The sequence below is a fragment of the Coregonus clupeaformis genome, unplaced genomic scaffold, assembly GCF_020615455.1.
Source record: "Coregonus clupeaformis isolate EN_2021a unplaced genomic scaffold, ASM2061545v1 scaf0140, whole genome shotgun sequence".
In the NCBI taxonomy this organism is placed as follows: domain Eukaryota; kingdom Metazoa; phylum Chordata; class Actinopteri; order Salmoniformes; family Salmonidae; genus Coregonus; species Coregonus clupeaformis.
Window position 1 is genome coordinate 341,283 of NW_025533595.1, and position 25,268 is coordinate 366,550.

Below are 25,268 nucleotides of genomic sequence, written 5' to 3' on the forward strand. Positions count from 1 at the left end.
GGAGGGGATACGGAGGGGAAATGTGATTACCGGGGAGGGCTGGCTGCGGCTGCAGAAACAGGAGCCCCGATAATGCAGTCACGGGAAAGCTTGAAGGGAGTATCCGTTACTGGTGACCAGCGCGGCCGGCGTTTATTCCTTTTTAATAGGCTTTGGGCTCGGCTCCCATCGGAGAGTTTGCTTGACAATCTGACAAAGTTATCTCAAGATAAATGTGTTATGGGTCGGTGAGGGAGGGAGGGAAAAAACAAGTGACTTGACTTCCTGTCTTCGGTTTGACGGAGGACATGCCCAAGAGCGGCGAGTGCTGATGGCGCCCGGGGGTCCCTGCAGGTAAATTGGTATAACCATATCTGTACACAGACCCACTCACAACACATCAGATAGTTTCATGATAACTTGGTTAAAAGTAAGACTCCAAAGACAGACAGCCTGGCCACCAGCTAGCCTACACCTCGATCACTGGTCCAAAATGTAGATCACACCCTCTGATAAACAAGACCCACCAAGCTGACCATTTTAACAACAACCGGCCCAGTCAGTCACGGGAACACAGGAGAGCACCTATCTCCTAAGGTCTGTTTCTAATGTTTCATTCTCCTGATAAACTCATTTTTTGAGATCCCTGTCAGTTCACGTTATCTCTACCTCCGGTGCTCGCTTTTTCCGCCGCGGAGCGAGTTAGGCCCTTAAATGTCAAAATTGCTGCACTTTATTAAGTTAATTAGGCCCTATATGAGGAGACTGGGAGAGGATGAGTGAAGCCGGACGCATTACAAACATTGAGGATCTTTGACAGGCACAGAGTTTCAGCACATAGACTGCGTCCACACACGTACACACATACACACACACACAACCTTATCACTGTAGGGTACTAGGGTAACTAGCCCCCCCTAAGAACAATGTATAATTGCTGACACAAAAAAGCAACGTTTGGAAAAAAAATGGTATGTGGATGAAGGTCATGCTTAGGTGAATAAACTATAAAGGGAAATACATGGCTACAGTTTACACTTTTTTAGGTATTTCATGAAATGTTGTTTTTAGAAAAGGGGCTTTTTTTAAGTACCGGGGTAACTGGCCCTCCTCCATGGGGTATGGGGCTAGTTACCCCGGTAGAAGATTATGGCATAGGGTTTCACAGAAGTGTGTTAAAATCCATTTAATCAGTTTTATTTAGAAATTCTTTAGTAAGTAATACTTAAAAGCTACTCTAAGTCTAGTTGTCTTATTTTAATGATTTAAATAAATATGGGGGGGGGGAATGGTGTTGCACATGTCACCATTAATATCCATACTATGAGGAGAATTGATCTAAAGTCCCTCTTTTTAACTCACCTGCACATTAATTGTATTTGTTATTTCTTTGTTGTTCCTTTTCCATACAATCCATTATGTACAATTGCACTAAATATGATTTGAATAATGCAAGATTTTAAAGGCCAGCAGTCTTTAAAATTATATTCAGCAGAAAAAGGTTTTCAATAGTTGTTTTTAATTCATTGGAATATAATATTGGAATGGAATATAAAGACTCTCATCCAACATATTACTACTTTACATTTTTCTCTCTAAACAAGTGGATTATTTATCTTAAGGCTCTCCTACTTGTATATTTAAAATCTATATATAGATCGAAATTCATTAGAATATCTACAACTAAAATTAGATCAACTTACCACAACATCGTTTTGTTGAAATATCTCCAAAAGTTGTGATGACACAGACAAAATTTTTTTGTTCAGCAAGAACAGTGATAGCCAGGGAAAGTGTTGGGAAAATAATTTGGTGGCATCTTGTGGTCTTTATGTGAATTACGGGCAGTTAACCCAGGGGGCTAGTTACCCCCTACTACCCTATATTGACTCACTAAGCCTATAAACCAGGGTCCAGTGGTCATGATTATGGACCTGTGTTTTGGTTAGTCATGTCACATGACCTTGATTTGAACCTTTTATTTAAAGCTTTTTCATCAAACTGTCCCCCTTTTATTTTCTGTTTATGTCAGATGGTCCAGCACCGTCCTCAGACAATTGCTTTTATTTTTGGTCTAATTCTCATTTCTGGAAAAGGCTTTTACCACCAGTCCCTAGTCATAATGCAGGAATATACATTTTACTATACACTGTCTATATCCATCACTTCCAATGTAGGTCTACAGCATTTGAAAGTTTTCACATCAGACAGGAGGGAATACAAGGAGTCAAGTTTATGTGTGGATAATGATATGCTCAGATTTGTGCACATTGAAATAGGATCAAAACTGTTCCTGATCAATAGCTAGCTACACGTGTGATCTGTACAAATCAATTTGAAGACTACAGACCACGATTGGGCTAATGGTGGTGGCCTGTCTGAACTGTAACTTATATGAAACCGATTGTTTCATTGCTGGGCTATTTCATGGTAGTCGTCGCTTTGCTAGATTCTGTCTTTTATTTCTGGAGTGTCGGAATGGCCTGAGGATATATTGTCTACTCGGAACTCATGTGTTGTCATGCCAATTCCCAATGAATTCCCTTGTATGTTTCAAGACTTTGAAAAATTGGAAATATGTTCTGCAGACGTTGTAACAGGGTACATTAGATATCCCACACAGTATGCAGGAAAATGTATTACAGAAAAATGATAATTCTTACATTAGTACAATGTAAATCACGAGTCAGTGTTTTTTATAAAAATGTGTTTGATTCTACTGTTTATTAATCATTGTTACATTAACCCTGATTGACAACACAAAAGTAGACTGAACAGAAATATAAACACAACATGCAACAATTTCAACGATTTTACTGAATTACAGTTCATATAAGGAAATCAGTCAATTGAAATAAATAAATTAGACCCTAATCTATGAATTTCACATGACTGGGCAGGGACAATCATTCTGATTGGGTGGGCCAATCTCCCAAGTGGGTAGGCCTATGCCCTCCCAGGCCCACCCAATCAGAATGATTTTTTTACCCACAAAAGGGCTTTATTACAGACAGAAATACTCCTCATTTTCATCAGCTGTCCAGGTGGCTGGTCTCAGATGATCCCGCAGGTGAAGAAGCCGGATGTGGAGGTCCTGGGCTGGCGTGGTTACACGTGGTCTGCGGTTGTGAAGCTGATTGGACTTACTGCCAAATTCTCTAAAACAAAGTTTTGGCTTATGGGAGAGAAATTAACATTCAATTCTCTGGCAACAGCTCTGGTGGACATTCCTGCAGTCAGCATGCCAATTGCACGCTCCCTCAAAACTTGAGACATCTGTGGCATTGTGTTGTGTGACAAAACTGCACATTTTAGAGTGGCCTTTTGTTGTCCCCAGCACAAAGTGCACCTGTGTAATGATCATGCTGTTTAATCATGACTGTAAGTCGCTTTGGATAAAAGCATCTGCTAAATGTTATTATTATTATTATTATTATTATTAATCAGCTTCTTGATATGCCACCCCTGTCAGGTGGATGGATTATCTTGGCAAATGAGAAATGCTTACTAACAGGAATGTAAACAAATTTGTGCACAAAATTTGAGTGAAATAAGCTTTTTGTGCATATGGAAAATCTCTGGGATCTTTTATTTCAGCTCATGAAACATGGAACCAACACTTGACATGTTGCGTTTATATTTTTGTTCCGTGTGGTGTTGTAAGTGAATGATACACAGTCAGATGTAAATGTCAAACAAATGTACAATACCACCTTGGGCCCAGAGAACACTGCTGTGTCTGTGGATTACAGGGAGGAGACAGTATCCACAGATGCTACTTGTTTATTTATACAAGCTCCATTTGCATCTCTGGTATGTAATCACAGGAGGTAAATAGTAGTGGACTTGGGCACATTTTGAAAAGCCATTAAAATATTCTAGTGAACTATTGTAGCTAAACAGAGGATTCAAAACACACATATCCAAATATATTTGTGAGATGTGAGCATCAGTACAGTATTGCATCTGAATCCTTACTAAAATGCCACAAAACACATCTCTCTGTCCCTCAATGCTACAGGTGAGCAGCTGGGCGTGTTTGGTTTATATCTCCACTACAAGGACCGGCTCCAGGCAGTCACTTACGCCCCCCAGCCACTAGGGGGCCCATGACCCCCTCAAAAAAAAGAGATATATTTTTAAGAACTCAGTCAGGGTCTCAATTTACTGTTGAGAGTTAGAATAGTAGAATAAACAAGGTGCAATTTCTAAATGTGGTTGTGCATCAGCAGTTTTTCTTTTGTTATGTCAGTCACTGACAGTCACTCAATTAGCCCATGTCAGCTGACAATTTCAGATTGGTAAATTAGTCTAGCCAAGTTCATGACCGAATACCGACCGGGCACGCAGGGCAGGTGCCCAGGGGCCCTGACCTCCAGGGGGCCCCCATTGATTTTGTTAGTCACACTCACTCAGATATCATTAACATGGCATATGTCTTGGCAAATGTGTAGAATTACAGGAAATGTGTTTTTAAAACTGCAAAGATTTCTCTCCACCCCATTGCAAAATGGGTAGAATTGTAGGAAAAGTCTAGGGCTGGTCCTGTCCACTATACACCCCACATGGATCCACTCTAACCACTACTGTATAACAGTGGATGCATTATTTCTCTATCGTTCAGTGTGTGAGTCTCAGGTGAGGCCTGGTGGATGTTATCATGGCTGCAACCCCATCTGTCCCTGGGCTGAAATTGCCAATAAAGATGGCCTCATATAGCGGCGGCTGGTGGGGGCTGGAGATGTCAGCCAGAGTCAGACCATTGCCTGAGAGTAGGAGAGGGCTGAATAACCCTCCTCTTTCTCTCTCTCGCTCTCTCTCTGTCTCTCTCTCTGTCTCTCTCTCTCTCTCTCTCTCTCTCTCTCTCTCTCTCTCTCTCTCTCTCTCTCTCTCTCTCTCTCTCTCTCTCTCTCTCTCTCTCTCTCTCTCTCTCTCTCTCTCTCGCTCTCTCTCTATTGGCGTGTGCTATAAAGATCTCTCCTCAGTAGGGATATAGCCATAGGAGAGACAAGCCGTGTGTCTGTGCCTTCCCTTGGGACATCCAGAGGTAATGAATCAAAGTAATGGGCTAAAGACATGAAGATAGACGGAGAGGATAGAAGGGGAATGATCTGGTCCTCTGGTTCTGGCCTCACCTCCAACTCCTATATGTAAGAGAGAGAGGGTCTGGACACTGTGATCAATAATATGTACAGTATTCTACTAAAACATAGTCATGTATATGGTACTGTAAAGACTATGTACACTATAAACACAAAAGTATGTGGACACCCCTTCAAATTAGTGGATTCGGCTATTTCAGTCACACCCGTTGCTGACAGGTGTATACAATCGAGCAAACAGCCATGCAATCTCCATAGACAAAAATTGGCAGTAGAATTGCCTTACTGAAGAGCTCAGTGACTTTCAACGTGGCACTGTCATAGGATGCCACCTTTCCGACAAGTCAGTTTGTCAAATTTCTGCCCTGCTAGGGCTGCCTCGGTCAACTCTAAGTGCTGTTAATGTTAAGTGGAAACGTCTAGGAGCAACAATGGCTCAGCCACGAAGTGGTAGGCCACTCAAGCTCACAGAACGGGACCGCCGAGTGCTGAAGCGTGTAGCGCGTAAAAATCGTCTGTCCTCAGTTGCAACACTCACTATCGAGTTCCAAACTGCCTCTGGAAGCAACGCCAGCACTAGAACTGTTCGTCAGGAGCTTCATGAAATGGGTTTCCATGGCCGAGCAGCCGCACACAAGCCTAAGATCCCCATGCGCAATGCCAAGCGTCGGCTGGAGTGGTGTAAAGCTCGCCACCATTGGACTCTGGAGCAGTGGAAACGCGTTCTCTGGAGTGATGAATCACGCTTCACTATCTGGCAGTCCGACGGACGAATCTGGGTTTAGCGGATGCCAGGAGAACGTTACCTGCCCCAATGCATTGTGCCAACTGTAAAGTTTGGTGGAGGAGGAAAAATGGTCTGGGGTTGTTTTTCATGGTTCGGGCTAGAACTCTTAGTTCCAGTGAAGGGAAATCTTAACGCTGCAGCATACAATGACATTCTAGACAATCCTGTGCTACCAACTTTGTGGCAACAGTTTGGGGAAGGCCCTTTCCTGTTTCAGCATGACAATGCCCCCGTGCACAAAATGAGGTCCATACAGAAATGGTTTGTTGAAATCGGTGTGGAAGAACTTGACTGGCCTGCGCAGAGCCCTGACCTCAACCCCATCAAACACCTTTGGGATGATTTGGAACACCGACTTCGAGCCAGGCCTAATCGCCCAACATCAGTGCCCGACCTCACTAATGCTCTTGTGGCTGAATGGAAGCAAGTCCCCGCAGCAATGTTCCAACATCTAGTGGCAAGCCTTCCCAGAAGAGTGGAGGCTGGTATAGCAGCAAAGGGGGGACCAACTCCATATTAATGCCCATGATTTTGGAATGACATGTTTGACGAGCAGGTGTCCACATACTTTTGGTCATGTAGGGTACAGTATTCTACCAAAACATAGTAATGTGGATGCTACTGTAAACACAATGTACAGTATTCTACTGAAACATAGTAATGTGTATGGTACTGTAAAGACAATGTACAGTATTCTACTGAAACATAGTAATGTGTATGGTACTGTAAACACAATATACAGTATTCTACTAAAACATAGTAATGTGTATGGTACTGTAAAGACAATGTACAGTATTCTACTGAAACATAGTAATGTGGATGCTACTGTAAACACAATGTACAGTATTCTACTGAAACATAGTAATGTGTATGGTACTGTAAAGACAATGTACAGTATTCTACTGAAACATAGTAATGTGTATGGTACTGTAAACACAATATACAGTATTCTACTAAAACATAGTAATGTGTATGGTACTGTAAAGACAATGTACAGTATTCTACTGAAACATAGTAATGTGTATGGTACTGTAAACACAATGTACAGTATTCTACTAAAACATAGTAATGTGTATGGTACTGTAAACACAATATACAGTATTCTACTGAAACATAGTAATGTGTATGGTACTGTAAACACAATGTACAGTATTCTACTGAAACATAGTAATGTGTATGGTACTGTAAAGACAATGTACAGTATTCTACTGAAACATAGTAATGTGTATGGTACTGTAAACACAATGTACAGTATTCTACTAAAACATAGTAATGTGTATGGTACTGTAAAGACAATGTACAGTATTCTACTGAAACATAGTAATGTGTATGGTACTGTAAACACAATGTACAGTATTCTACTGAAACATAGTAATGTGTATGGTACTGTAAAGACAATGTACAGTATTCTACTGAAACATAGTAATGTGTATGGTACTGTAAAGACAATGTACAGTATTCTACTGAAACATAGTAATGTGTATGGTACTGTAAAGACAATGTACAGTATTCTACTAAAACATAGTAAATTCAGCACCATCGTGAGGAAGACAGAGATATTGAGATCAGTCACACTTGTAGAAGATCAGTACAAAAATGTCTGTCCAGAAATGCCTATCCAGGAACGTGAGACAATATGAAATGGCTTTTCTGAACAGTTATTTTTTTATCAAATACAACTGTTTTTTGTCTGATAATTGTGTCAGTCATTATGATTAGAATGTTCAGGTGTGTGTTGCTGCACTATCAATAGTCAAACAACAGCTATTTTCTCTGATGGACTTGATAAAGCTTTGGCCTCTTAAAACGGCCATGTTCTGTGTTTATGATGCTGTTTTTTTTTTTTAAAGAACCACAGTGCTCCCTGCTGGCTGAAAGAAACATTGAATACAACAACATAGAGCCTCCGTAAACTGTACACAACACAGGTCAGATGCTGTGTGTGTGTGTGTGTGTGTGTGTGTGTGTGTGTGTGTGTGTGTGTGTGTGTGTGTGTGTGTGTGTGTGTGTGTGTGTGTGTGTGTGTGTGTAGCCTACATATCCATATAGGTGTGCATAAGTGTGTGTCTGTGTGTTTTAAAGTCCATGTGTATTGCGCATTCTCCACAACTCTACATGGCAGTCTCTGTTATCATCCTCAGGGGCGAGAGCACAACCGCAATAGTTTCCACCAAGAATTTGTCTGAATCACGGAGAGAGAACCTGCATGGCCAATGGGCAACTTCAATAAAGGCAATCTGAGGTTTCAGAAGCTATAATGATCAAAATCATCCACTGAGGTTTATTTTTCTGAGGGGACATGGCTGAGGGTTAGAGAATTCAGAGCAGTAATTAATAGTCTTAAGTGACTGTTGTTGGATGCTCTCTGGGATGGTACTGTGAGCTGGTACTGTATCCCCCAGCGTCTGGTTGGCACGGCAGCAAGGAAATTGAGAAACTGTCTTACTACACTGTCATTTATCCAGGCTCCTCCCTCCATCTACCAATGCTGATCTCCTGTCACAAATGTTAAGGGAAAGTTGTCCTCTCGTCCACCCCCACCCTCAACACAGATATGCAAATGTCTACTGTATGTGTGTGTGTGTCTTGGACGTGTGAGGGAGGGGACCAGCTTCTTCTTGCCGTGGGTCGCGTTCTTGCTGCGCGCGGAAGGCTGGTTCTCCAAGTCCCTTATTGGGACCCAAAAGGCAGGCCTGGAGCACTGGGGTTGTGACTCTCTTCGGTCCTTCCACTGCTAGAGCCAGCAGGGTAGACAAGAAGACAGCAATCAGTCCTGGCTACTGATATCTGTACACTGAAAGAAAGTCACTTTTTTTCTTAGAGGTTGTAAAAGGTTTGAAATGTGTCACAGTCGGAGCTTATGGCCCTTTCAGAGGAATGAACCTACAAAAGCCCAAATATTCACTGAGTTTTGCCTGTATCTGCTCTTAAAAACATTGAATATTTTCTGGAGCCTCCTCACAATCTTTTGCTTCTATTACAACAAGGCCAACACTGATACACAGAAAGATTACGTACCAGGTTTGTTCATCCACAATCCTTTGTGAAAGCTGAAAGCTGTCTTGTCTCTGGTGTTGAGGGAGAAATTCAGTCCATGTCTATCTCCATCCATCTCAGGCTTTTCTCAAATTGTCACACAGCCGCCCCGTGTCTGGGCCCATGTTCGTTCCAGCCCGGCAATCGGAGGTAGCACCAATACGCAATTTCAACAATCCGTGCTGACAGCATGCATGTCTCTGCTCACGACCTATCCCCCTCTATCTCGTGCATCTGTAGATTTAAATATCCAGACAATAACCTTACAGGTCATGAGAGGTAGCTGGGGAGACAGCTCTGCATAGGCCCTACATCCAAGCCAGACAAATCAGTGTAATGGGGGAAGAGATATCACGATTGGGGTATGCGGATGCCCCTGGAAGCCCCACGGCTGTATGGGTGACCCCACAGTACATTCTCTTACTAATGTGACCCGGGATTATGTATCACAATCGGCATGAGAAATACTCCCATGGGCTATGGATCGTTCCCGGCAACTGGAGATCGTTGTCCTCAACACATCTGTTTACATACAGGATGTGGCAGCTCCAAGGCATTTGGTGAAGGAGGCACACTTTAATGCTGCAGGCATGCATTTATGAAATCCCCACTAGGCTAAAAGTGTATGACATTCTGCAATACACAAACAAACACACCATTTTTTTGTATTTTTTTTTTGTATAATACCTTGTTCTGTGGCATCTAATCATGTGTGATAGTCTGTGTACATATTCTTATAATTCATTTGCTTTCTGGGACAGCTTTTTTCTCCAAATTAGTTCTAAAAATAACCTTTGCAATAGCAGATGAAGTGCACATGTAGTGATGGGGATAGGCTACGTGCGAGGATGTGATGGGGATAGGCTACGTGCGAGGATGTGATGGGGATAGGCTACGTGCGAGGATGTGATGGGGATAGGCTACGTGTGAGGATGTGATGGGGATAGGCTACGTGCGAGGATGTGATGGGGATAGGCTACGTGCGAGGATGTGATGGGGATAGGCTACGTGCGAGGATGTGATGGGGATAGGCTACGTGCGAGGATGTGATGGGGATAGGCTACGTGCGAGGATGTGATGGGGATAGGCTACGTGTGAGGATGTGATGGGGATAGGCTACGTGCGAGGATGTGATGGGGATAGGCTACGTGCGAGGATGTGATGGGGATAGGCTACGTGTGAGGATGTGTGCATCGTAATAAACATCAACAAGAATGCTCCATCCAAGGCTCTATTCGTTCTAGAATCAATCATAAAAGGGCCCTCGAATGATTCTGCTACTACTAGATGAAGAATGAGATTCAATATTATAGGCATACCGTCTTACGTGACACTGCATATTGGGTTTATTTATATTGGAATACTGTATTTATTCTACCTTTATTTTGCTGTAACCTGGTAAATTGAATCAGAACACATTCTCATTTACAGAAACGACCTGAAGAAGGGTTGCAGGGGCTCATCGGTGTACTCTCTGATCAATTCGACTTCATGTTATTGTGATGCATAACGTGCCAAGTGGGGACATGGTAGAGTTTTACCACAGGGTTTATTTTTTGTATTTTTTTAAAATCTTTTTTGAGTAACTGCCCTCCACGTCACCTCAACCTGGATGTTCAGATATGTGTGACAACCAGGGACGTGACTGACAGGAAGTAGTAGCACACGACACCTCAGCGCAGCAGTCACTTCCTATGATGTCATACACACACCTGGCCCTCATAGAGTTAATAAGCAGAGTTTGATTGACATCCGACATTTCATTATGGACGAGTCATAAGGAGACTGAACAAATCGAAATAGACATGACACACAACGGCAGACAGACATGCCAGGAGATACGGAGACAAACTTGCTGCAGGACTTGGGGAAACTAGACCTTCACTGTCATTTTGATTTAATTTTCCACAAATCTCATACAACGCAGTGAGGAAACAAGCATGTTGCTATGAACTGTAGGACCCTGTATACTTCCCATGTTTTGATAGATTCAGCTATAGGAAGGGTTTGAATTGTAGATTCAGCTGTAGGAAGGGTTTGAATTATAGATTCAGCTGTAGAAAGGGTTGGAATGATAGATTCAGCTGTAGGAAGAGTTTGAATTACGGGAGTGGCCGAAGGTGCAGAGCACTCCCATAACAAATCGGGGCACCCCTTTAGCCTATAATATTATCATGAGATAATACGAATATTATTGACACATTGGTTCTATTACATCACAAGTCTCCGCCCTCGGCCCCCTCTGCCTGTGCTTCTACATCTGCATTGCTTGCTCTTTGGGGTTTTAGGCTGGGTGTCTGTAAAGCACTTTGTGACAACTGCTGATGTAAAAAAGGGCTTTATAAAATATATTTGATTGATTATAATTTGATTATAAGGTGGAGCCAAGACATGCTGGAAAGTGCCATGTGAAAAGAAAATATCTATGCCATGTTGGCTTGGTACTGCTTGTGTTGGCATGAAAAGGATCATTGATTAGGCTAAGTGAATTAAAATGAGACTAGTATTTTCTGTAGGATAACATGCACATCCATTACTAAATACACTTTTAATTTATTAAAACTCCTCAGTTAACAGTATGTCTTATATTATTAACTAAATACCATACGATTTGTAAACACGAGCTATCCATCCACCAATTGAAACCTCTCTTTAATGTGCTTTCGTGGGTTCTTTCTTTTGCTATTTTATTCTCCTGAAATATTATTTTTTATTAATCAAGAAATATATAATTTTAGATATATGAATTAAACAATTACATGATAATTTATGTGTAGCCTACAATAAAAATATAAGCATGTTATAAATATGTTTTAAAATATTCAGGGAGAAAGCAGGCCTATTCTATTTTATTGTATAATTGTTTAATCTGGTCATTAAAGTACTTGATCTGATCTGATGCAATGTAACCTAACTAGCTAGCAGGGATAAAAAGACCACGTAATTAAAGGAAATAACAACCACTTTTCATGTCACCATTGGCTGAATTTGTTGTCCATTTGAGTCTAGTGGGCAGGAAGTACTAATTTTGACCAATCGTGTTGCCATCCCCTTGCCCAACAGACAGGTCGCAATGATGGCGTTGAGAGAGCTATCATCGCTGGAAAAAGCTTTAGGATTGAAAAAGCCTAACAAATACAGTACTCAGGGGGACAAGAAGGTGAATTTGCCATCTGATGGTTCCGGTCACAGTTATCGATATGTGCCAAATATGATAGACCTTACCAGATGAACAGTAGGTTAAAAAGAGTACTCATGCTACTCTACTGTCCAATGGAAAAGCTAGCTAGCTAACAAGATAATGTCCGTAGCTTTCGCAACTATTTTATCTTCTATTTTAGCGAAAGTAGGTCACTTAGGAGCAAATAAGCTATAACTTTACAAAGTATAGCTAAGTTGTAGAGTAAATATGTAATAATCATTGTTTCAGCTAAAATGTGTTGTTATTAACCAGTTGATGTTAAGCTAACATTGAATGAATATGCTGTCTGGCCAGATGGATAGATAGCTAACGTTAGCTAGCTAACGTTACGTGCCGTGTGGATTACTTAATGGGTTGCCAACATATCTTGCTGCTACTACTAAACGTACTATAGTTAATTTCAGTGGAGTGTGCAGTACTAGTTCTGTCTCAACAGCCTTTATTGCAATGTAAGAAACAAACACACATACTGTACCTCAGAGGGTAGTGTACGTGACAGTCCATGTGTTTTGTTTAGGAAGCTAGCCAGCTATGCAACTAGTGCTTAAATAGTGTCTCTAACAGGATGTTGACAAGTAGTTACAGGGTTATCGTTTTCATGTGTCCATAATTCCTATCAGGCTCTTAGTGTATAATACACACCACATTCTCTTTCTCTCCCACCCAGGTACCCGTGCTCCATAGTAGTAATGGCCCAGCTCTGGTCGGCTTGGTGACCATCTCCACTCACCTGGTCCGCGAGGCCAAACTGCCCAAGTTGCTGGGTGGGTCAGCTGAACACAAGGCTTTAGTGCAGCAGTGGATGGAGTACAGGCTCACCAAAGTGGACGGATGCCACAAAGAAGACATCAAGACCATACTGAAGGTAGAGGCCCAGGAACAATAGTGAAGATTCTTCAGTATTAGAAAGTCTAACTTGCAAGTTAGTCAATTTGATTGTAGTCTCTTGTCAAATGAGAATGTGTACCACTACCCACTGTTTTTCATGAGAAGTCCCTTCTACCCTTGTGGGATAGACAGGCTTGGTGAGCTGTGTACGGAGAGGATCTAACAGGGCCTGGGAGAAGCCCCTGAGCCAAACTCTCCAACTCATGCTCCACCAGCCGGGGCCAAACTGACACTGTGTGGCTCGTTAAGGCGTGGTGACATGAATCAAGGCTGATATATGGCCCTTCAGTGACATGGCCGAGACGGGCAAAGCAGTGGACAACAGTAAATGTATTTAATGGGGGCCGCTGTCGACAGCTGAACAGGCACCTCTCGCCACTGGCTGTCAGGGTGACGTGCCGCACTGGCATCACTGAAAAGTCCTACGGATCCAGAGTGTGGATGTGAGTGTGGACAGGCCTTTTAAACATTTGAATGGTGCCACTCCCAGAAGTTACCCAGCTCTGTGCCCCCACGAGATGCTGCAGCTGTCCTGCTGGTTTACCAGAACTCTAATAGCACACCAATAATCCCAGAAATCAACGGGGTCAATGCGAGACACAATAACATCCGTTTTTGTTTTCACTTTTAAATCCTCCTGTGTGTCACCATTTTTAGTTTATCTGATTATGCGGAACATTAGATCTGAATTCAATAGTTACACTTTTGAATAGGGTTGACACGATACCAGTATTGCGATACTAAGATACCAGATTTTGCATGGCAAAAAAATAAAACACGAATTAGACTAAATGTAAAATAGTGGGTGCTATAGCTTGCATATAGGACCGTTTTCCCTTTCATCACTATGGTAGATAAGTCATGGTGCTATAACCCACAGCCTTGCTGCAGCAGGGAGGTCTAGTAGCCCCAGTGAGGGATATCAGAAGTCTCGGGAAGAATGTGGTTGGAGGGCCGGGGGGGGGGGTGGAGAAGCAGGGCCCAGGTTCTGAACTCAATGTGGGGGGTGAAGGTGGAGATGGGGTGGGGGCAGTCTCCTGTCAGCTGTAGGGAAGGCAGGACTCTGATTGTGGCGGAGGAGTCTGTCTTCATGCCTTGCTTGGCAGCAAACACTGCACAATAACTCCATTAGCCCTGAAGACGCTGTGTGTGTGTAGTGCTGAAGATGGTCCCATCCCTTGGGACCTGCACAACCACACTCAACCCCCCCATGCTTAGCCCTGCCGGAGTGGCCAGAGTTGTGGGGATGGCATGCCACGGCAGGCAGATATTCCCCCTCAGTTTGTGCATTGTTCAAGTACAGATACCGAGCTCTCCACCCGTACGTCCCAGATATATAGGTTCAATAGATCTCAGGCCTGGGTTGGCTCCACCGGCCACAGCTTTCGTCTTGTATTTCAACTCTTTTGACTATTGAAGAAGTTTATTTGGATATTCTGTATTTTACTGTGGATATATCATTATCACCCCTATCACGCTGGGAAAGTGTTATTGAGACATTTCGGGAGTTTCCCACTGCTGCTTTTACTGTTCAAATAAATGTTATATGGTTGATGAACATCGTTGGTTAACTTTTATTGAATCTAATGTCTAATTAGGTCATTATGATAAAGAAATGCTAAGATAATGTAATGAGTTGCATTGTAGTGATTCTGTGACTGTGGTGTTAAAGATGTTTGTAGGCGTTTGCCTCTATATTGAGGATCTGGGAAATTCTGTAAATATATATATTTTTTCTCATGCAGGACCTCAACAGCTATCTAGAAGACAAGGTTTACCTGGCAGGGAATCAGTTCACCCTCGCCGACACACTCATGTACTACGGAATCCATCACATTATCGTAAGTCTAGCGTCCAATAACCAAACAGAGCCGACTTCAATCAGAGTTGAAGTTAAAAGGCGGTTTGTCAAACGGAGCTCACAATTAAAAGAGTCATATGGTTAAAGGGCATGGGAGAGAGAACTTGACACAAGCAACAACAAAAAAAATGAGGCGCAAAGTGATGTCTTTAGCCCAGGCCTAGGAAGAAGTTTGTTGGCCCCCGGAGGCTGACGGGAAGAAATGGGATCACATGTTGAGAAATGTCAGCGGTTGTTGGCGGAGATGGATCCTTGCCACCAGGCACAAGGGAGTCCGTTTAGTTTTTATCATGGCGGTTAACCTCAGGACAGAGGTCAGTCAGCAGCCTAGGTCCTCATTGTATTTGGAGGACTGAACCCAACTGGCATGATGTTAGACTATTTCAGGGACGGTACAGCTAGCTAAGACCAGGTTTGGGCAGCATCACAATGAACCTGAAATGGGATTGTCTAATATGTTCACTTAGTAAAGTGTTATTCTGTTCAGCTAAAATTTACTTGTTTTGTGGGCAAAGAGATGTGACTTAGTAACAAGTTAGTAACAAGCAGAGTTGCTACAGTAGTTTGGGTATTAGCTAGCTAGCTAACCAGAAAGATGCATTTGGTTCATAACATTGCTAGCCATTTTCTTTCCTTGCTGCCTTGTAATGTCACAGTAGCGTCATTCTCAACCTTTTAGCAACGTAGCGTCATTCTCAACCTTTTAGCAATGGCAAATGGAAACAATGTTAGGAGAGATGGAGATCTCCATCTCTACAAAAAAAAAAAAAATTGCCCTTGCTAAAAGGTATTCTAATTTTAAAACCTACAAACACTATTTCATGTAAAGGACCTTTTTAAAGAGCACAGATGGCCACCCATCATTTTAAATGAAACAATTCCAGATTTGTACTGCATAGTATGGAGCAACCGTGGAAACAAGGAATGTATCCCCCTCTCTCCCAGGTGGGCCTGGCCGTCCAGGAGAAGGAGAAGCACATGAACGTGACGCGGTGGTTTGACCACATCCAGCACTACCCCAGCGTCCGGCACCACCTACCCCCAGTGGTGGTCCTGAGGAACAGAGTGTATACCAGCGGCTACCACTGAGGTCTCAGGGTGTACTGCTGGCTGCCAGGATGGCCGAGGGCCGGCGTGAGGAGTACACAGGCGTGTGCTGACGTCTCAACCTACCTAACACGACTATGGCCCCTCCCTTGCCTTTGAGACATTTGGTTATTTTTCCCTCTAAAACCCCCAGGCGAATAACACATGCAATGGAGAAATGATCACAAGGAGATTATTATTATTTTAAATGTAACCTTTATTTAACTAGGCAAGTCAGTTAAGAACAAATTCTTATTTATTTATTCTTATTTATTTTATTTTATGTCATTTAGCAGACGCTCTTATCCAGAGCGACTTACGGGAGCAATTAGGGTTAAGTGCCTTGCTCAAGGGCACATCGACAGATTTTTCACCTAGTCGGCTCGGGGATTAGAACCAGCGACCTTTCGGTTACTGGCACAACGCTCTTAACCACTAAGCTACCTGCCGCCCTACACCGGCCAAACCCGGACGACGCTGGGCCAATTGTGCGCCGCCCTATGGGACTCCCAATCACGGCCGGATTGTGATACAGCCTGGAATCGAACCAGGGTGTCTGTAGTGACGCCTCAAGCACTGAGATGCAGTGCCTTAGACCGCTGCGCCACTCGAGGCCGAAAATGATAGTTTTTTTTTTGTTAGTTGGTTGTTGGAGTCTATTGCCGTCAGGGTCAATGTGCAGGTATAGTCTGAAACGGGTTCCCTGAGAGCATTCTTGTTTTAGGCTTTGCTGATACCTCTTGTCTTTTCTGTTAACCTGAGCCTTGAATGTAAAAAAAAAAAAGTATTATACAAAATTACTTATTTGTTTGCTATGTCCGTTTAAAGAAGGCTTTTTCAATGTATCAACATTTACATTTTCCTCAAACAAAACTAAATATGTTCAGTCCGCCCAACTGTGTGTTCAGCTGTGTAATCATCATCCTCCACAGATGCCCAGTCCACTATCAACTTTCCGCCCTCATGAATTTAGTCTTGTTTCTCAAGCTGCTGCTTCTGCTGTTCCACCAGCAGCCTCTAGCTCAGAGTCACTCAAATCAATCCGTGTGTTGATGCTGAGGGGCAGAGGGCAGACTACCAGCTGCCATAGATGCCCCAGTGCGCCTCTGTCCAACGCCAGAGCCCTGGGTGACAGCCACGCATTGTCATTTCACCCTCTTACCCAGGGGCGGGAAATCCTTTTGTGACACAACATCCGAGCGACACGCTCGAACCACTCACACAAGCAGACTGGATTTAGCCATTAGCTCTGTCAGCAGTGGAAATCACAGCTAATATACACTACATGACCAAAAGTATGTGGACACCTTTTTGTCGAGCATCTCATTCCAAAATCATAGGCATTAATATGGAGTTGGCCCGACCATTTGCTGCTATAACAGCCTCCACTCTTCTGGGAAGGCTTTCCACTAGATGTTGAAACATTGCTGCGGGGACTTGCTTCCATTCAGCCACGAGCATTAGCAAGGTCGGGCACTGATGTTGGGCGATTAGGCCTGGCTCGCAGTCGCCGTTCCAATTCATCCCAAAGGTGTTCAATGGGGTTGAGGTCAAGGTTCTGTGCAGGCCAGTCAAGTTCTTCAACACCGATCTCGACAAACCATTTCTGTATGGACCTCGCTTTGTGCACGGGGGCATTGTCATGCTGAAACACTAAAGGTCCTTCCCCAAACTGTTGGAAGCACAAATCGTCTAGAATGTCATTGTATGCTGTAGCGTTAAGATTTCTCTTCACTGGAACTAAGGGGCCTAGCCCAAACCATGAAAAACAAACATTACAGTTGGCACAATGCATTGGTGCAGGTAGCGTTCTCCTGGCATCCGCCAAACCCAGATTCGTCCGTCGGCCTCCCAGATAGTGAAGTGTGATTCATCACTCCCAGAGAACGTGTTTTCACTGATCCAGAGTCCAATGGCGGCGAGCTTTACACCACTCCAGCCGACGCTTGGCATTGCACATGGTGATCTTAGGCTTGTGTGCGGCTGCTCGGCCATGGAAGCCCATTTCATGAAGCTCTCGACTAACAGTTCTTGTGCTGACGTTGCTTCCAGAGGCAGGTTGGAACTCGGTAGTGTGTTTTGCAACCGAGGACAGACGATTTTTATGTGCTTCAGCACTCGGCGGTCCCGTTCTGTGAGCTTGTGTGGCCTACCACTTCACGGCTGAGCTGTTGTTGCTCCTAGATGTTTCCACTTCGCAATAACAGCACTTACAATTGACCGGGGCAGCTTTAGCAGGTTTTGTTGAAAGGTGGCATCCTATGACGGTGCCACGTAGAAAGTAACTGAGCTCTTTTAGTAAGGCCATTCTACTGCCAATGTTTGTCTAATTTGAAGGGGTGTCCACATACTTTTGTGTATATATAGTGTATATATTGGATTTAATCACAGCGTTTGCACAACAAAAGAGTTGGGTTATCGTTGTCTGTCTTAATTATTGAAACTTAATCCGGTGTATCAAACTGCTAACTGGTTTGAGTTGTTTCACTTTCACCCAGCCTGTTTTGTCATGTAAACCCTTTTTACCCTTCTCTAGGTTATATTAAGCCTTCCTTGTGACATGTATGCTGCTTTAATGGTATAGTTTGTGTTATTGAAGTATACAGAAGGTCGTCCTGTGCCAATAAAAAAACAAAGATGATCGTTGTCTCATCTTATTCTATTAATCAATTCCTTTTTTCACATTTTGTGGGTCCATCGACGTAAATTCGTTTTTTCACACTGGTGGTTCTGTACAACGGCAAACAAAGTGCTGTGTGTTCTGGAAAGTGTAAACTTGTGAAAGCAAACATCTTGCAGTCATTTGAGCAGGCCTTGTGACTAGATTAGGAAGAACATTGCACGACTGGACCATAATAGAACCACTGTCCTGTTGTTTATTTCAGTCCCATTTAGATATCACTGCTGCTGAATCAAAGAGAAGCTTAGCACAGCATGTCATGCTTTATCTTTGACGTGTCGGCAAGATTGAGGAGACTGAACTTAAGACTTTTTACGTGCGTATTAACTTGAAATTAGTCTTTCTGAAGTTTTGTGTGCTGACTAACGCTGTATTGTAAAAAAAAACGGCAGTGGCATAAGGTTTCCAGCTTTGCAGCTGATGATCAAACCAAAGTCAAGACAACCCCAGACATGAAGCCACAGCGGGTATCCCAGACAGCCCAATTAGTAGGACCTTCTCCCGGTCATCTGAAGACTGAGGTGCACCTCTCTACAGGGGTGGACTGCCACAATGAGCTCACATTTAGATATTTCCCCTCCTGGCAGCGGAGGCAGCCTTCATTTCCCCCCACCCCCTGGTCGGTGATAGTTCAGGGGTCAATTGGCTCGGTGGATCAGCAGGGTTCACTGGTGACTTCAGCTCTCACCAGGAGTCCATCTCTCAGTGTGTGGTCCGGACCAGACGCCACCTGTCGATCGCTCCTCTTCACGGCCACAGGGGGGTTTCGCTGTGGGAAGGGCATGGGGACAGAGTTCAGGGCCAGGTGGGGTGATGTCGCTCTACAGACAACTATCTGAAGGACCACACCTCTGTTGGGTATCACCTTTTAAAGTGTAGGTAGGAGTGTCACATGTTCCACAGGTCAGGAAGTAAATGGTGCCATGCAGAAGTTGTATTCAGGCGGCTTCCAGTAGCTGGTCCCTTAGTACGATCTCCCTAATGAGCGGCAAATGTGTGGGGGTCACGTCACACAACACCCCACGGTGTTAGTTAGTCTGCCATGTCGGCACAAAAACATTTTTTTTTGTTACATCTCGTTAACGAGATCGAGAGCGGCGCATCCGACGGGACACGTATCTGGCAAAACAGCGTTCCCTGATTGATTCAATGAAACAATCAACACTGTGTGGGGGCGTGTTAGCGTGTTGTAAGCGCTTTTGACAGGCCTTGCCTTATCCTGCCATTACAGATAGTGATAATTCTACCATGCGTCCGTAAAGATGGCATCTGATTGTCAATTGCAATTACACAAGTGCAGAGGCGAGGATCGGGGGGGAGAATGTTCTCTTTAAACACTCTTTAGTACAGTCATTGGTTCAGACTTCCATTGCTTGAAGGCAAGTTGGGAAATACATTTTGGTCTGTTGACGGTTTATTATCCTTATCTCCAGACAGCTTCTGGATTAGAAACATAGTAAAAAATAGCCACCCTTTGCCTTGATGACAGCTTTGTACACGCTTGGCATTCTCTCAACCAGTTTCATGAGGTAGTAACCTGGAATGCATTTCAATTAACAGGGGTGCCTTCTTAAAAGTTGATTTGTGGAATGTCTTTCCTTCTTAATGCGTTTGAGCCAATCAGTTGTGTTGTGACAAGGTAAGGGGGGGGGGGGATTTACAGAAGAAAGCCCTATTTGGTAAAAGACCAAGTACATATTATGGCAAGAACAGCTAAAATAAGCAAAGAGAAATGACAGTCCATCATTGCTTTAAGACATGAAGGTCAGTCAATATGGAAAACTTCAAGAAAGGTTCTTCAAGTGCAGTCGCAAAAACCATCAAGCGCTATTATGAAACTGGCTCTCATGTGGACCAGTACAGGAATGGAAGACCCAGAGTTACCTCTGCTGCAGAGGATAAGTTCATTAGAGTTAGGCTGTGTCTTTGTGAGATGCAGAGTAGGTGAATGGATGATCTCCGCATGTGTATTTCCCACCGTAAAGCATGGAGGAGGAGGTGTTATGGTGTGAGGGTGCTTTGCTGGTGATACTGTCAGTGATTTATTTAGAATTCAAGGCACACTTAACCAGCATGTCTACCACAGGATTCTGCAGCGATACGCCATCCCATCTAGTTGTTTTTCAACAGGACAATGACCCAACACACCTCCAGGCTGTGTAAGCCTCCACAATCCCCCGAACTCAACCCAATTGAGATGGTTTGGGATGAGTCGGACAGCAGAGTGAAGGAAAAGCAGCCAACATGTGCTCAGCATATGTGGGAACTCCTTCAAGACTGTTGGGAAAGCATTCCAGGTGAAGCTGGTTGAGAGAATGCCAAGCTGTCATTAAGGCAAAGGGTGGCTATTTGAAGAATCTCAAATATAAAATATATTTTGATTTGTTTAACACTTTTTTTGGTTACTACATGATTCCAAATGTGTTATTTCATAGTTTTGATGTCTTCACTATTATTCTACAATGTAGAAAATAGTCAAAATAAAGAAAAACCCTGGAATGAGTAGGTGTGTCCAAACTTTTGACTGGTACTGTATGTATGTATGTATATATATTATTTTACTGCTACACCGGAATAAGAATGATCATTGAATTATTGTAATGTTAGTTTGTGGGTTGCCAATTGGCGATTTGACACGGAAATAAATAAAATGTCATTCATTCATTTCGGCTTATACATACTATATATATATTTTACAGACACAATCTATTTTACAATAGTTATCTTTTTGTTTGTTTTTACTCCTACCCTTCCGCTACCCTCAACCCCTCCCATCTCTTTCTGAAGACCATCCAGTTTGATTTCTATTTGCCATATATTTTTCAACTGTGCTGTGATGAATACCTGCCATGCCGCGAAGCACAGAATGAGGCCAGGTGAGTTTACGAGACGCACTCACTCACTTCATCAGTCAGAGAGGGGCGGCTGATTCGGCCTAGGTGCTAAAGTACATGTGTGTATCCCGGGGCAATGGGATCACACCTTAACTCGGCACGGATCACAGACTGCTCCAGAATTAGCCTTGCTTACCCCCTTTCTCTCTCCCAACCTGCCTCAGCTGCGCACACACTTCCTGTGTGTGTGTGTGTTCATGCGTTCGTTCAGGGGGTTGTGGACTTGGCTTGGGGGCAAGGGGTGAGAGGGGTGTACTGATGTTGGGGGATGGGAGGAATACATACCGTGCAAGACTCAAGGATAGCGATTCTCCTTGTCTGGATAAGTTCAGCCTCTCAGTTTTCTTGTGTGGATTTGTCCTGCGCTTTGTTCTCAAGCTGCAAAAGTATTGGTATTTTTTCTTTAAGACCCCTGCTTTTAGGAGTCAGTGGGGTACAGGTGCAATAGCATACACATTATTAGGGAAATATTTTAAATAGAACCAACATGGGACTTGTTCTCCATACATTCAGCCAGGAATTGACTCCACCAGGACATGTCTTGGCCTTGTGGCCCTGGTTGACTCGTTGTCCTCATATTCTAATTCTGAAGAATGTGTCGCAAATTAGGTATGCATTTTATCTCCTACTCCATGCACCCTTGGCCCTCTACCCCATAGGTCTATGCCACTTAACTTTAGACTACCTTGATGGTTTCTGATAGGATGTCTTCAGGGGGGACTCACTGCCCTGCGAGAAGTGGTACCAAAAGTAATTGCGTCTGAAGCCCCATGACAAGGGCTATACTTTAAAAAAAAGGCTCAGGGAAGAGAGGAGAATGGGGACGGGAGAAAGCCTCCAGATGCATCCTGGGAGAAGAGGGAATGAGGGGGTTAATGCCCTCAGCGATACCCTGTAATGACCACCCTGGCAATAAAAACAACACCCTCATTAGCATTTCTGCTCGACTCATCTGCATATCCGTCACCCGGCTCTGAATTTCTAATTTCTGCCTTATTACAATGCCCGTTTTTAATTTGGGGTGACTAATTTATTTAAACCTGGAGTTAAATAAGCCTCCTCTCCCAGCACTGTTTCCCTCCTTACCTCGTCACATTTCCCGAATGCTAAACACACCCCTGATACAGATTTAGGAGAACAACACAAGGTTTGATATGATTAACTGTAATTATGTGTTACCTAACTAACTGTTTGCGCTCTATTCTAAATACATATATGTATGAAGGAGGAGTTTACAGCAATAGTATGTGTTTATCTTCCATTTTAAACCCAAGTTTGCATTTCCACTTTTTACCGAAAGCCACTTGATGCAATGACAGTACTTTGGCATATTTGACCTCTGGACTGACTGTATCATAGAAGCCAAACCAATAGACAGTTCCCAGTGTCCACCTCACTGAGCATGGCAAGAAGATGGAGCCCGGGCACAAGGGGAGCCAGCCGGCGTGGCGCTAATGGATTAACCTTGACAGAACATGATTATGAACCAGAAGTGCACCTTTTACTCGTGCCTGGCTGTTTCCCTTGTGTGTGTGTGTGTGTGTGTGTGTGCTTCACCACTCACTGGCTTGATTCTGGACTGGGGGCATGAAGCTGCAATCTGGTAGAGGGGACACCCACTCGCTCACACGACCGCTCCACTCACTGCTCCCCCCCTCCACGTCTCAGTCTTTCCCCTCAGTGGGATCGCTCTTTGACTCTTGGAGTCTTCGTTAAAGTCCAGCAATTCGAGTCACCGATGTGGCCCAATTTTATCGTCCTCTCTTTTAAAAATGAGTCATTGTGATCTTTGTGGATTATTAGTTGGTCCCGTAGTTACCAGGCTGCTTCAGGAGGCCAGTTACTGGTTCTAGTTAGTGGTAGGGGCTGTTGCGTGAACACATTCTGCTGAACATGCTTAGACTAGAAACAGGCTTAATCTGTGTCTGTACAGCCGCCCCTCAGTGTGTTAACTAGCCTTGAGTGAACAAATCAAATCAAATCCAATTTTATTGGTCACATACACTACCGGTCAAACGTTTTAGAACACCTACTCATTCAAGGGTTTTTCTTTATTTGTACTATTTTCTACATTGTAGAATAATAGTGAAGACATCAAAACTATGAAATAACACTCATGGAATCATGTAGTAACCAAAAAAGTGTTCAACAAATCAAAATATATTTTATATTTGAGATTCTTCAAATAGCCACCCTTTGCCTTGATGACAGCTTTGCACACTCTTGGCATTCTCTCAACCAGCTTCATGAGGTAGTCACCTGGAATGCATATCAATTAACAGGTGTGCCTTGTTAAAAGTTAATTTGTGGAATTTTCCTTCTTAATGCGTTTGAGCCAATCAGTGTTGTGACAAGGTAGGGGTGGTATACAGAAGATAGCCTTAATTGGTAAAAGACCAAGTCCATTATGGCAAAGAGAAACGACAGTCCATCATTACTTTAAGACATGAAAGTCAGTCAATATGGAACATTTCAATAACTTTTTAAGTTTCTTCAAGTGCAGTCGCAAAAACTATCAAGCGCTATGATGAAACTGCCTCTCATGTGGATTGCCACAGAAATGGAAGACCCAGAGTTACCTCTGCTGCAGAGGATAAGTTCATTAGAGTTACCAGCCTCAGAAATTGCAGCCCAAATAAATGCTTCAGAGAGTTCAAGTAACAGACACATCTCAACATCAACTGTTCAGAGGAGACTGTGCGAATCAGGCCTTCATGGTCGAATTGATGCAAAGAAACCACTACTAAAGGACACCAATAAGAAGAAGAGACTTGATTGGGCCAAGAAACACGAGCAATGGACATTAGACCGGTGGAAATTTGAGATTTTGGTTCCAACCGCCGTGTCTTTGTGAGATGCGGTGTGGGTGAACAAATGATCTCCACATGTGTATTTCCCACCGTAAAGCATAGAGGAGGAGGTGTTATGGTGTGGGGATGCTTTGCTGGTGACACTGTCTGTGATTTATATAGAATTCAAGGCACACTTAACCAGCATGACTACCACAGCATTCTGCCGCGATACGCCATCCCATCTGGTTTGGGCTTAGTGGGACTATCATTTGTTTTTCAACAGGACAATGACCCAACACACCTCCAGGCTTTTTATGGGCTATGACCTCAACCTAATTGAGATGGTTTTGGATGAGTCGGACAGTAGAGTGAAGGAAAAGCAGCCAACAAGTGCTCAGCATATGTGGGAGCTCCTTCAAGGCTGTTGGAAAAGCATTCCAGGTGAAGCTGGTTGAGAGAATGCCAAGAGTGTGCAAAGCTGTCATCAAGGCAAAGGGTGGCTATTTGAAGAATCTCAAATATAAAATATATTTTGATTTGTTTAACACTTTTTTGGTTACTACATGATTCCATATGTGTTATTTCAAAGTTTTGATGTCTTCACTATTATTCTACAATGTAGAAAATAGTCAAAATAAAGAAAAACCCTTGAATGAGTAGGTGTTCTAAAACTTTTGACCGGTAGTGTACATGTGTTTAGCAGATGTTATTGCGGGTGTAGCGAAATGCGTGTGCTTCTAGCTCCGACAGTGCAGTAATATCTAACAAGTAATATCTAACAATTTCACAACATATACCCAATACACACAAATCTAAGTAAGGAATAAATTAAGAATATATACATTTATGGACGAGCGACGTCAGAGCGGCATGGACTAAGATACAGTAGAATAGTATAGAATACAGTATATACATATGAGATGAGTAATGCAAGATATGTAAACATTATTAAAGTGGCTAG

The 25,268-nt window shown here is 43.2% G+C and overlaps 1 protein-coding gene across 1 annotated transcript; it reads left to right on the top strand.

The window, feature by feature from the left end:
- Positions 1-11,961: 11,961 nt before the first annotated feature.
- Positions 11,962-16,200, top strand: LOC121549493 (eukaryotic translation elongation factor 1 epsilon-1-like). Its single transcript, XM_045213695.1, has 4 exons — positions 11,962-12,064; positions 12,774-12,971; positions 14,740-14,835; positions 15,801-16,200. The coding sequence occupies exons 1-4, from the start codon at positions 11,978-11,980 to the stop codon at positions 15,942-15,944; spliced, it is 525 nt and encodes a 174-aa protein (XP_045069630.1). The 5' UTR covers positions 11,962-11,977; the 3' UTR covers positions 15,945-16,200.
- Positions 16,201-25,268: the final 9,068 nt, after the last annotated feature.